General features: G+C 38.1%; 1 protein-coding gene across 1 annotated transcript in view; it reads left to right on the forward strand.

Annotated features, from left to right (window-relative positions):
• The window catches only part of LOC134571244 (uncharacterized), a 155,330-nt gene that overhangs the window by 91,004 nt on the left and 50,344 nt on the right, over window positions 1–13,982 (forward strand). The window contains exon 6 of the mRNA XM_063429418.1: window positions 11,232–11,344. Within this exon, the coding sequence (XP_063285488.1) occupies window positions 11,232–11,344 (113 nt within the window). The remainder of the gene's footprint in view (window positions 1–11,231; window positions 11,345–13,982) is intronic.

A 13,982-nucleotide genomic window follows, 5' to 3' on the forward strand; every position in this document is an offset into this window, starting at 1 on the left:
CATCACCCTGCATCCAACAAGCAGGCAAATCCCAGCCCACTAAGTTCGAACGAGACTGCACCACAGCCCCGGCCAGAAAGGGACAAATCTCTGACATATTCCTCTCAATAGCAACCCACACAACCCATATCAACCTCCCATACATCCGGGCATGGGAGACAGACCTGGGCACACCAGCCGACACAGGAGACTGGGCTGAAATTTGGGAAGCCACCGCATCACTAACGATATGTGTAACATTTAAAGAACAGGCCTATAAAATGCTATTCCGCTGGTACCTCACCCCCCAGAGGCTAGCATGCATGCACAGACTACCCACAAACCAGTGTTGGAAGCAATGCGGTGAAACAGGCACTTTCCTCCACTGTTGGTGGACGTGCCCAAAACTCCAACCCCTCTGGCACTCCGTAGGCGCAATCCTCACCAGAGTCCTGAATAACCCATGCCCCCTCGACCCATGGACCATGCTCCTATCCAAACCAATGGACACATTCACAAGAGCCGAAAACAAATTGATAGCAAGAGTGGCCCTTGCCACACGTAGAGCAATTGGCGAAGTATGGTCCACAACCACAACACCCAACCAACAAACAATACTTAGGAAAATCCAAGATCACATGGACATGGACAGGCTCACAGCCCAAATCCACGAAAACATCAAACAGTTCCACAAAACATGGGACCCTTGGCTCATGGCCGACACATCTTTACCCTGGTAAGACAACACATACCACACACCACAAATCAGCACCAGCAGAATACGAACCACGACCCTCACCTAATCACAAGCCCACCAACGCTACTTGAGACACACAACGAGGTGTACCCACCCCCCACCCACCCTCCCCACCCCCTCCCCGGGGGGGCCGTGGGACCCTGCAAACGAACACTCACTCTCCACCGACGATCCGACCCCACCGGACCGACGACCCCCCCACTCAGTCCAGACGAGGACACCCCGCCCACACCCTGACAGAGGTACCCATCGGCCGTACCGCTCCTGTAACCACAGGACCACTCATGACGAAACTACCACACCTACACAGACGAGGTACCCACCCCACGAGACAACCACCTCTTATCCCAAGGACCATCCTGACAGGAAGACCGAAAGGGCCGTACACGGCCAAAACAACTCGGAAAAGCTAACTCAGCAACGAAATTAAGACCACGTAATGTATATACGCTGACCTGACATTTGCTGTTACATGTTTGGACCCCACAACCTCCCCCCCCTTGTTATTCTTTTATACTGTACCCCTGCCCTTGAATACCAATTCTATAAATAAGGAATTTGAAACAAAAAGGCATCCGTATCCCCTTCATTTTCTATGTTTGTACCCCTCCCTAACCCTTAGATCCAGAGCAGCAACGAATGTTACATACAGAGTACAAATGTACTAACCAACATCCGATAATTTAACCAATGATAGACCGTACTTAACCTGTCTCTTATGTATGATTGTCATTCACATAAGAAATAAGCTTTGCGATCTTTGTAACTGTAACCTTATTCCCTTGTTTTCTTCTGTACCCCTACCCCAATGACACTGAAAACAATTCAAAATCTGACAAAATAAAGAATTTTTTTAAAAAAAAATCCATTACAATAATTTATAGCAGAGTTTACAAGATTAACCTATATTCTTGCAAATATAATTTTAATTAGAATAACATACCCTCTTGAACATGTTAACATCTCTCAGTCATTATAATATTAAGCGACAGTGTCTCTGTCTCCAAATCTCTCCTCTGTGTGTTAACATTTAAAAGGTACACATATTTATACCTTAGATGTCTTCATTTTAGGGTTACCGTAGTTCATATATGAAAAATGTAACACTTCATTTATTTTTGTTCATTCTAGGGACCTCCCTTAACTTGGCAAAAATACAAGGCCATAACTAAAACGTAAGGGTGCACACGTCATGGGAAATTCCCTGACTTAGGACAAGATGGCATCTTACAGTCTGAACATCTTTGTCTATTTAGAGTTACTGCAGTATATTATGTACTGAAAGAGTCGTAGCATAGCCTTGAAGCTTGTTTACGCATTATTGTTATTGTAGTTCGTCTGGGACATAATGGCGTAAACATATTATGCACTGAAAGTAGGTAAAAGGTTATTGCTTAAAGAAACATGTATGAAAAACAATATGTTCCATTTCTAACACCTTGTCAGTTTGCAATATCTCTTAAAGACAAAGTACACAGTTTGAGAAATACAATATTTGCCCATAGAAAATGTATAGATTTGGTGAAAAACCTATTTAATAAGAGGTCTTTCTCTCACATGTCAACTCTTCTTCATAGACTCCTGTGTTGAAGAATTGCCTTACAGGGAGAGCAGGGGAGACTCAGTACAGGCAGTTGTTCTGCTCTCCAAGCATAGAAAACAGAGTGCACGAGTTTTGGTTGCTATGGATCCTCCCTAGCTATTGCTGCTAGTTGGTTAGAAAGTATAGGTTCAGACACCAGCATGCTGACAATAAATTGTAACCATGTGTCCCCAAGCAGGGCAAATGACAGCAGACAGTGGGTGGGCGGGAGGTGTGTGTTACAGAAGTGTAACACCAGGGGTCAGGTCTTGGGATAAAAGTGTGGGAATTCACCTAAGGTTTCCACCATCCTCCCCAAAAAAGGATATACAATGCTTGTAAATATATTTAAGGGAGAGGAAGTATGGCTGTAGTGTGAGGGGATAGAGACTGTGATGTAGGGGGATGTCGAAAAAAATATAAAAATATATAAAATAAATGTGCTTTAGTGTGGGAGATATGAACAATATTTTAAGAGATATTGGCACTTTATTGCTGGGGGATAGTGGCAGTATTGTGTGAGATCCAGGTTTTAGTGTAAGGGGATAAGGTCACTATTGTGGGGGATATTGAGGTGTTTTAGTATCTGGGGATAGGAGAATATTATGGGAGAATAAGGCCAGTATTGGGGGGATCGGGGATTTAGGGTGCGAGGATAGAGTCAGTATTGTGGAAGAATAAGGGTTTAGTCTGGGAGATCAGGGCAGTAATATATAAATGCTGACACTATATTTCACAGGTTTTTCTGTTTTGTTTTGTTTTTATTATGTTTGACTGCTCCATGAAATAGATATTATTTAGCGTTTGTTGGTAAGCAGTGTGTTAAGGAGACATAGAGTAGATTGTGAGGAGGGCTGTCCTGAGGATAGATTATCAAAGTCTGGCCATGCACCTGTGATCCAACACTTGGCTAATACCCCAGGAAAGACAGAGCACAGCAGCAATCAGATACACGAATGAACAGCACAATTACAAACCGTGTGAGGACACCAATCTGAGCTGTCTCCACAAGGAATAATTAATTAAGCTAAGTAACCCACACTTATGCCCATAAAGCATTTTCTCAGTTACTTAATTAAGGCTGGTTTGTATAAATTGTTGCAAATTGCACTACTTAAAGTTAGATTGCAAGAAACATTGTTTCAGTCTGGATAACAGACAAAATAAAATGTTGTTTTTGCTGTCTGTTTGTCTACTAATTTGCCCGTCTATTTTTTTATTGCCTCTTCGTTCTGTTGGTCTGTATGTCTGTCTAATTTACCTGTCCATTCTATCTGTCTGTTTGTCCTGTCTGTCTATTCCATTTGTCTTTTCTTTCTGTCTCTTCTGCCTACCTGTCTGTCAAAATGAGTAGTTCAAATGTCTCGATTTTAGACAGTGCTTCATTGTGAATATTCATCAATAGCTGTGGAACATGCAGCCTTTACCCTATTATAGTTTGTAAGAAATGCACTAAATTAACAAGGATTGGCACTGATAGAAATGTTTAGACAAAGAGCCACTATGGTAATATAATAATAGTAATATTGCCCAAACTACAAACAAGAGAATATGACATAGTGAACAAAAAAAAGATTTAACTAATTTGCTATGGACTTTTCAGTAGAATTTGTCAATTTGTCAATTGAAATCTTTTGGATGCTCTGCGCAGTGTTTATCAAGGTGTTCTGAAAAATGACAGTTAAATCTCATCATTACTTATCATTATTTGATCATGCTAATTAAAGTGTTTTAAAAGTGATCTAAAAAGTGAATTTCTTCAAAGTGATTTTCACCAGTTTTTGTGAAAGTTTCCATTTCAAGAGACTTCCAAATTTAGAGTGGAAAGAGAGAAGTGAAACAGAACACTTTTCCGTCTAGAAAATAGTGAAAAGATTGATATATCCATTATCCACTGTGTCGCTAGAAAAACGGCATGTATTCAAAGATTCATATTTAGCAAATTGTGCCAAAAATTTGCTGAACATTAGCAATAAAAGTGTCGGTGGCTGATAAATATTCTAAATAAAATGAACACTGTATATATTATTCTACAGAAATATCAGTGAAATTTTCAGCTACATGGGACAAGCAATCTTTAACTTGTCCTATGTCGAAGCTTCTTGATACTAATGTTACCCTATCTTGCCTTACAATTTCTTCACTATATGTTTTTGTGTATTACATATAATTCCTTAATAAAAAGAAGAGTTCATAGTTGCTAAAACCCCAATAGTCCTTATGATTCATCAGATGAGTACTGTAACTTTGTGTCCCAAATATATGATAGTATTGGAACTTTGTTATTTTATATTAATATCAAGCAGTATATTATCTATAACTTTGTCCAAAACAATTTTTTTTTTTTTTTTTTTTTTTATCTTGGTTAATGCATATTTCAAAAAAAATGGTGTCAAACATGTTTAGAGAAGTAAAGGTATTGCTGTGTAATTGTAGTACTTGTAGAATGTTTATTGGTAAATGTATCATTTTCTACTAATTATGTATTTCACACACCTTTTTAAAATTTCTGTGGTAGATATTTTTTAAGAAAATATCATAATAACATAATAGAAAACTAAAAGCAAGACATTAAGATTGATTGATTAAGATCAAATTAAGATTCTGTTAGATCACACAAGTGAGCAGAAATGTAAAGAAATTGTAAAGGAAAAAAAGAAAAAAGTTATAACAGAATAAACTGTCTAATATTTTAGGGATGTTTTGAAATGCTCTAGCACACTTAAATATAAAGTTAAATAGTGTTGAGAAAATTAAGATTTGTCTTGGGCATAGAATTGCTTCTGGGAGATGCTTGTGAATGAACTTGTAAAAAATACTTTGCCTATCGTGGCATAAATCAAAATGTAGAATTGGAAGCATCCCATTTAAAATTTTTGGTGCAAAACGTGTAAGACCAGAAAAGACAATGGAATATGGATGGATTGGCGCTAGTTACAAAAGCTGCAAGTGCAGCTCCCTTAGTGTCTGTAATAACTCACAAGACACTAGTATATAATATCACATTTACTATAAAAATACATGGTGCTCAATAATAATCACCAACACACAGTGAGATAAACTTAATTCAGGAAAAATCCTAATGGTACACCTCTGAAACTTTCTGGCTCTGTGGAAGGAGGCAACAAGCTCCCGTCGGATCCCAGTAACTTTATTCCTTGCCCTCTCCAATTTGAACAGGAGTTTTCCGAAAAGTGGCACCAAATGTTATTACCGGACGGAACCCTTTATAAACAGACACAGGGAAGAATGAACTATGCACCTTGAAGAAGACCGTAAGGTTGAAACGCGTTGCGCTTTTTACTGAATGTGAACACTGATTTGCTGTTTGTTGCTTCCTTTTTCCTGTATTTTGCACATGATTTTTAAGTAAATTGAATCTATTATAACATATTGAATCCATATTGGATCTGTGGAAGAAACAACTACAGGATTGGGAATTACACCAAAAGCACTTTTACTACTGACAAGCCAACATAGTCAGAGCTTGCTTTATGTGGCTCTGGGAAGTGTGAGTGACCCATTACCTCTGCCTTTTAATTTTCTTGTGTAATAAAACAGTATTATGCTATATGAGCTTTTCTGTTTTTCAAATTAATCAGAGCTTTATCATTAGGGTTTTTCCTGTATTAAGTATATCTCACTGTGTGTTGGTGATTATTATTGCGCACCCTGTATTTTTATATCACTTTTGGTGCAAAAGCCTTGGAAAAAAACGACAAACAACTCAAATGGACTCCTGTAAGTTGCGTATTTCATGCAGGTTAACACACAGGCTAATGTCAGTACATAACCCTGATAGAAGTGGTGTATGGGAAACTGTTTTTACATTTTCTTCTTAACTTCCATAGCTTCTTCAAAGCCCTTCTCCCTGTTCTGGCATTGGATGTTTTTAATGTACTATTAGCATATATATCACACAAGACTGCATTCTACTGGGACCATGCTGCTGACTCTGCATTGCTATTTTTGCTTCCATTCTAATTTGTGATGTAAACAGTATAATTTACTGACTATAGACAACTGAGAATGGAAAAGCTTTGTTATGATCAATGAACAGACACCATCTCATTCTGACTATATGTGTCAGATGGGAACATGCTTGCTACTTCAGATCTCACAGAAATATTTCCATAAACAGTGATAATGTTGGAAGAAAAGAAACAAAATAAAAATGTCCAATAGCCTACATTTATTTTTTATGATTTCCTGTATTTTAAATGCCGAAAATGCATATATTTATATATATTTAACATTTCCAGTTAAGGGAAAATACCAGTTTTCCATCACAGATGCAACTATTTAACCATCTGGGCAACAACGAGTTTTAACAACGTGTAGTATCATGAATATTATAATTTGTACCCTTCGCGATTACAGAGATTGTGGTCCTGAAGCACAGTTATATTCCTTTCAACATCCGTATACTATATCATGATAAGCAGAGAGGAATATGGGATTTGTATACAGGGAGTGCAGAATTATTAGGCAAATGAGTATTTTGACCACATCATCCTCTTTATGCATGTTGTCTTACTCCAAGCTGTATAGGCTCGAAAGCCTACTACCAATTAAGCATATTAGGTGATGTGCATCTCGGTAATGAGAAGGGGTGTGGTCTAATGACATCAACACCCTATATCAGGTGTGCATAATTATTAGGCAACTTCCTTTCCTTTGGCAAAATGGGTCAAAAGAAGGACTTGACAGGCTCAGAAAAGTAAAAAATAGTGAGATATCTTGCAGAGGGATGCAGCACTCTTAAAATTGCAAAGCTTCTGAAGCGTGATCATCGAACAATCAAGTGTTTCATTCAAAATAGTCAACAGGGTCGCAAGAAGCGTGTGGAGAAACCAAGGCGCAAAATAACTGCCCATGAACTGAGAAAAGTCAAGCGTGCAGCTGCCAAGATGCCACTTGCCACCAATTTGGCCATATTTCAGAGCTGCAACATCACTGGAGTGCCCAAAAGCACAAGGTGTGCAATACTCAGAGACATGGCCAAGGTAAGAAAGGCTGAAAGACGACCACCACTGAACAAGACACACAAGCTGAAACGTCAAGACTGGGCCAAGAAATATCTCAAGACTGATTTTTCTAAGGTTTTATGGACTGATGAAATGAGAGTGAGTCTTGATGGGCCAGATGGATTGATTGGTAAAGGGCAGAGAGCTCCAGTCCGACTCAGACGCCAGCAAGGTGGAGGTGGAGTACTGGTTTGCGCTGGTATCATCAAAGATGAGCTTGTGGGGCCTTTTCGGGTTGAGGATGGAGTCAAGCTCAACTCCCAGTCCTACTGCCAGTTTCTGGAAGACACCTTCTTCAAGCAGTGGTACAGGAAGAAGTCTGCATCCTTCAAGAATAACATGATTTTCATGCAGGACAATGCTCCATCACACGCGTCCAAGTACTCCACAGCGTGGCTGGCAAGAAAGGGTATAAAAGAAGAAAATCTAATGACATGGCCTCCTTGTTCACCTGATCTGAACCCCATTGAGAACCTGTGGTCCATCATCAAATGTGAGATTTACAAGGAGGGAAAACAGTACACCTCTCTGAACAGTGTCTGGGAGGCTGTGGTTGCTGCTGCACGCAATGTTGATGGTGAACAGATCAAAACACTGACAGAATCCATGGATGGCAGGCTTTTGAGTGTCCTTGCAAAGAAAGGTTATATTGGTCACTGATTTGTTTTTGTTATGTTTTTGAATGTCAGAAATGTATATTTGTGAATGTTGAGATGTTATATTGATTTCACTGGTAAAAATAAATAATTGAAATGGGTATAAATTTGTTTTTTGTTAAGTTGCCTAATAATTATGCACAGTAATAGTCACCTGCACATACATATATCCCCCTAAAATAGCTATAACTAAAAACAAACTAAAAACTCCTTCAAAAATATTCAGCTTTGATATTAATGAGTTTTTTGGGTTCATTGAGAACATGGTTGTTGTTCAATAATAAAATTAATCCTCAAAAATACAACTTGCCTAATAATTCTGCACTCCCTGTAATTAGTGTAAAATGCAGTTTAAAGGGCGTTACATTAAAAAGGAATTGGGAAATATTGACAAGGGAATTATATATTTTAGATCAAACTTACTTGTGCAGGTAAAACAGCTGTTTGGAGAGTGGATATTTCAGCCATAGAGCTACTCGATACTAATGAATTAGAAAGGATAAAAATAGGGAGCAGTGCATTGATGAGGTCCTCGGGCCCTAAGAGAGGTAAAATAGAAAAAGAGGACAAAAAGATAAAATCTAGTGTAGTGGATAAATATGTCTAGTGTGGCAAAAAGGAAGAAATTTGGTGCTGTAGACAAGCTCCAGATGTAGCACTTGGGTGGCACAATACCTGCCTGTGGATATAGATCTGTAGTCTTGGTCCAAAAGGGTATGATTCATAAATGTAATGTGAACATAAACGCTAATATAGTACAGTAAGTCAGATATTTAGAGCTTTAATTAAAATATATATAAATGCACACTCACATTTAACGGAGCCTCCGAGTGGTTCCTTTCAATTGGCTTGGAGTGCAAAAGATACCCATTTTCTAATAAAATATCCCCATTTTGTGGTTCAGTTTGCTATATTCATATCTATATCTATATATATATATATATATACTTTTTTTTTTCTCCTGGAAAGTGTCCAGATCACTTTGTTCAGGTGATTTATTTTTCAGGAAACAACATAAATGGCACATAACATGGATTTTTTTGTTTTACTAAAGTAAGAGCTTACAGGAAATAAAAAATTTTGGTCCATTTTTCCAAACTGGAAGTTTTTTCAATTTGACTACTTTGGCCTTACGTTTGAAATTCACTTTGAACTCTTCAGTGAATAACCCTGATATATGTATTGACTAGGTGGAGGACAATGCCATCTGGACACTTTCTGTATGTTAGAAAGATTGTTATTCATAGCTAGCTGTTATGTTTAGTTTTTGTGAGTTTTTAAATGTTCTTTAAGTTTATTTATTTATTTGTTTATTTATTTATTCATTTTTCGGCTTTGGTTTTGGGAAACCATCGCAAATGTTGACATCTATGATGTTATTAAATTGCACAAAACTTTCATTTTTGATTTAAGTCTTGTACAAAAGAATTAAATTGTAACATGTTTAACAAGAAACGAAAAATAAATATCTCTCCATGCTTATGGCATCAGGCACTGTGTGTAACACAAATTACATTAAACAAGGTCATTTTGTCGTTGTCATTGAGACTCCCTGAACTAATCAGGAGATGAAAGACTCTTTCCAGGATGTAGGCAATCATTCTTTATTGACGATTATTTTGAGCTTGGGCACGATAACCTCAAAGATGTGCCTAAGGGCAGTATTGTTGTTAATATGTATACCGATACATCCATGATTAATGCCGGGGTTTTCATACAATACTCTCCAATGAATTTCAGGTATGGGCCGTGCAATTAGATGTTCTCCCTACAGGGGACTATTTCTGGCCATGTCACCATAAATGGATCAACTTGTATTTGAGTTACACGGTCATATCTCTGAACACACAGCAGCACCAGACCAATTCCACTATACAAACATTGTCATAAAGTACAAGTTTAGCCGCTTGTACAGAGAATATACGCAGACAGCATTTTAAATGGATAGCCTCTTCTAGTGTTGTGCATTTTCTTTAATTTGGTTGCCCACCCATGCCCACCTCTGGTGCTCAAAGGGTTAATGAGAGTCATTTATTTCATCAACTAGTTTAAATGTCATTAAGAAAACTTTTTTTTTTAACTCCAATCCAGTTTTTTGTTCACTGGTAAAACCCTTCTCCATATACACATACTTTGTATATACTGCATCTCAAAGTATATATTATTAAAAAAAATATATATTCTGTCTCCTTAGTAAAAATAGTTCGTTTTTTTCCTTATTTTTTTTAAAATTCCTAATACAATCACATGCAGTACTGACTTATTATTACATCCACATAACTCACAACACGGGAATGTATAAAGTCAGTATGGGCAGGCTTATAGCAGGCAAGCCAGTGACTCCAGCATGTGACTCCCCTAAATTCAAAGGGGGCCGTATCCACAGAAGGAGCATGTCTGCAAGGTGCGAATGCACACCAAAATGAATAACCAAACCTCTGGCTAGTCCCAAATAGCACTGTGCATGCACAGAGTGCTGCTAACACTCTCAACTCATGTGCTCAGTGTCCTGAGTGTCAATGTTTAATGATGCACTCATGCTGTGCTTGCTGAGGTCTATCACCTAGTTGTCCCAGATGTGAGGCACCAGGAAACAAACTTGAAAGGAGGGGACCCTGAAAGTGTAATTGTCCCTCCAAACTTGAGACTGCATCTCATATTTTCATGCCTATGTGTGTACCTAGTGTATGGGTGATGTACACTCACAGTGTCCTTATACATGATTCACGTCGGTCTCTGTTCTTCTTCATTTGAATGTCTGATGCTCAATGACTATTTCCTGTCTCCTCGGGTGAAATCCTCTGTCCAGGAAATTTGCCACTGATTTCAAATCATACTTTGCAAAAAAAGCCCCATTACACTTTTAGGGGATAAAATAGTAAGTTTAATATTAGTTTTTTGTCTTCTGTGTTTCCTTATTCCTACAGTTCTAGTGGTAGTTTGGGGTGGATTACCCTAGCCAGAGCAAACCTCTATCAAAGAGAATGGGAGAGACGGTTCCTTTCTCGCTGACTTTGAAAAATGCCACTTCCTGTAGGACTGGTGTTCTATAGTCCGGAGCTGGATTCAGTTAAAACATTTTATGGCTACATAACACCATTAAATTGTCAGTGGTCAATTTAGGGTTCAAGTTGGGCAAAAGTGAAAGTATAGTCACGGAGGCCAGTCACATATTGCTCTCTGTTTCATTCTGTTTCGCGAGCTTAATGCATTGATTTTTTTTCATGCAGATGTGTGGTTTTGCCATATCGCCACAGAAGTTATTAATGCACCTGAAGAACAGAAGCAGTTATGTGGAGAAAGGAAGAATTCAGTTCTACGAGTTCCTGGATTTGCTCACACTGTAAGTGATTGTGGTAATTGTATCCTTATCGTTCTTTAAATGAGATGCAGCTTCAATGGATCACCTTCTTCTTTAGGGACTAATATAACATGTTAGATTTAAAACACTAGCAAGGTTACTGAAATTAAAATAAATAAATAAATAAATAATAAAAAAATGTATATATATATATATATATATATATATACACACAGTATCTCACAAAAGTGAGTAAGCCCCTCACATTTGTGTAAATATTTTATATTTTTTTATGTGACAACACTGAATAAATGACACTCTGCAACAATGTAAAGTAGTAAGTGTACAGCCTGTATAACAGTGTAAATTTGCTGTCCCCTCAAAATAACTCAACACACAGCCATTAAGTCTAAACCGTTGGCAACAAAAGTGAGTACAGCACTATGTGGAAATGTCCAAACTGGGCACGTGCACTCTACTTCTTTGGTCAACCATGGCGAGGCCTGTTCTGAGTGGAACCTGTCCTGTGAAACCGCTGTATGGTGATGCTGCAGCTCAATTTCAGGGTCTTGGCAATCTTCTTATAGCCTAGGACATCTTTATGTAGAGCAACAATTCTTTCTTTCAGATCCTCAGAGAGTTCTTTGCCATGAGGTGCCATGTTGAACTTCCAGTGACCAGTATGAGAGTGTGTGAGAACGATAACACCAAATGTAACAAAACCTGCTTCCCATTCACACCTGAGACTTTCAAACACTAACAAGTCACATGACACATGACATGGGCCCAATTTGGACATTTCCACTTAGAGGTGTACTCACTTTGTTGCCAACGGTTTACACATTAATGAATGTGTGTTGAGTTATTTTGACAGCAAATTTACACTGTTATACAGGCTGTACACTTACTACTTTACATTGTAGCAGAGTGTCATTTCTTCAGTGTTGTCACATGAAAAGATATAATAAAATATTTACAAAAATGTGAGGAGTGTACTTTATATATATATAAAAAATATATATATAAATAAAAATGTACATATATAGCAACAGAGTGCAAGAGAATACCGAGAACAAACAATTCAAATAGGTTGCCTTTGGTGGGTGCCTACTCAGTTTTCAAGATGATTTTACCTTATCTTGTGACAATACAGGGAAAACCTTAAGCATTTGCATTTGGATCCCACTTCAGTCCAGTGAGATGTGGCTGATACCCGTTTAGGCACAGTTAGCAAACTGTCCACGTCTAGAGTAGCATTTTAGATTAGGGAGACCCTGGGCAATTTGAAAACAAACCATAACAGAGGTATAGAGAATACTAAGAACAGCCTACAAGTCAAATAGCTGGCTCTTTAATGGGTCCCCACTCTGTTCTCAAAATTATTTAGCTTATCAAGTGCCATTACAGAGAGAACCTAAACTATTTGCATATCAGACTGATCCCGCCCTAGAAGGCAGTCTAGATATATGATGCGGGCTAACTTGCCCTCTGCTTTCTTACTTATACATCTATGAAGCTCAAGTTCTATTATTTATATTGCACTCTACAGTTCATTGTAGTGATTATGGGCCATTAAAGGGACAGTGTAAGCACCATAATCACTATATCTTAATGTAGTGGTTGTGCTGACTAGACACAGTCTCTGCAGTCTGACAATTGCAAAAACATATTGTTGTTTTTGGTACCATCTATATAATTCATTAAAAAAGCGAGGAATGTATTTGGTTCCTAGAATGCCCCTTTAATGTCTACATTTCTATAGATTTATAAAAAGCTGTATACTTCAATTAAGCTGAATTTCTGCTAACCCAGTAAATGCAAACATCAGGATTGTGGATAAAAAAAAGCAAAAATACAAAAATTTGATCCATCCTACATACAGTCCAATTGAAATGGAACATGGACTGAATATAAAGTTCTAGTCAGTGTACACATTGTGAAATATGTAAGCACTCTGATACAGCAGGACAGTGAGTAAGTGCATCCGTAGTGACCTTTAATTTGAAAGTAGGAATAAGTAGAGAAATTCTGAACATTTGCAGATAAAATAAAAAGCATTTCTGAATGTCACTGAATCTAATTTGCATGCAGTACACATTGATCCACTCATCAGTTTTCTGTCTCAATGTCAGCTTTCCTTGATTTGGACACAGGCTTAATTTGGGGGCGCTTAAGCATACAGCAAAATTCCCCACCACCTCTCAGCCTCCACTTTGATTCTCGCACTGTATGTTCTAAATCAGTGATAATTGGCTATATAAACACATATAGAGCAATGAATAAGGTATAATACTCCTGTATGTTAGAGTCTCGCCAGCAAATGATTTTGAAAAACAAAAATATGGCAGCCTCGCATGGCCACAGTAAGATAAAATGAAATGTCCCAATATCAGGAGCACAACTGATATTTACGACAAAAAATCCAAATTGGACACATCCCCATGTACTGAAGAGGGTCGCATACCTGAGTCCCAAGAACTAAAACGGAAAACAAAACAGAAGGGGAGTGTACCCCCCTGTCCACATTCCCGAAGGACATACAGCAGCAATGTACAATTAGTTAGATAAAGTAAAATTTTGGGTCTCCCCAGAAGGACCATGACATCATAGTGGGGGCGTATCTCGGATACCACACTGTGCTGGTCATTCAATAGACGCAGGTGTTAATACCATAGTTGCA

The sequence above is a fragment of the Pelobates fuscus genome, chromosome 8, assembly GCF_036172605.1.
Source record: "Pelobates fuscus isolate aPelFus1 chromosome 8, aPelFus1.pri, whole genome shotgun sequence".
In the NCBI taxonomy this organism is placed as follows: Eukaryota; Metazoa; Chordata; class Amphibia; order Anura; family Pelobatidae; genus Pelobates; species Pelobates fuscus.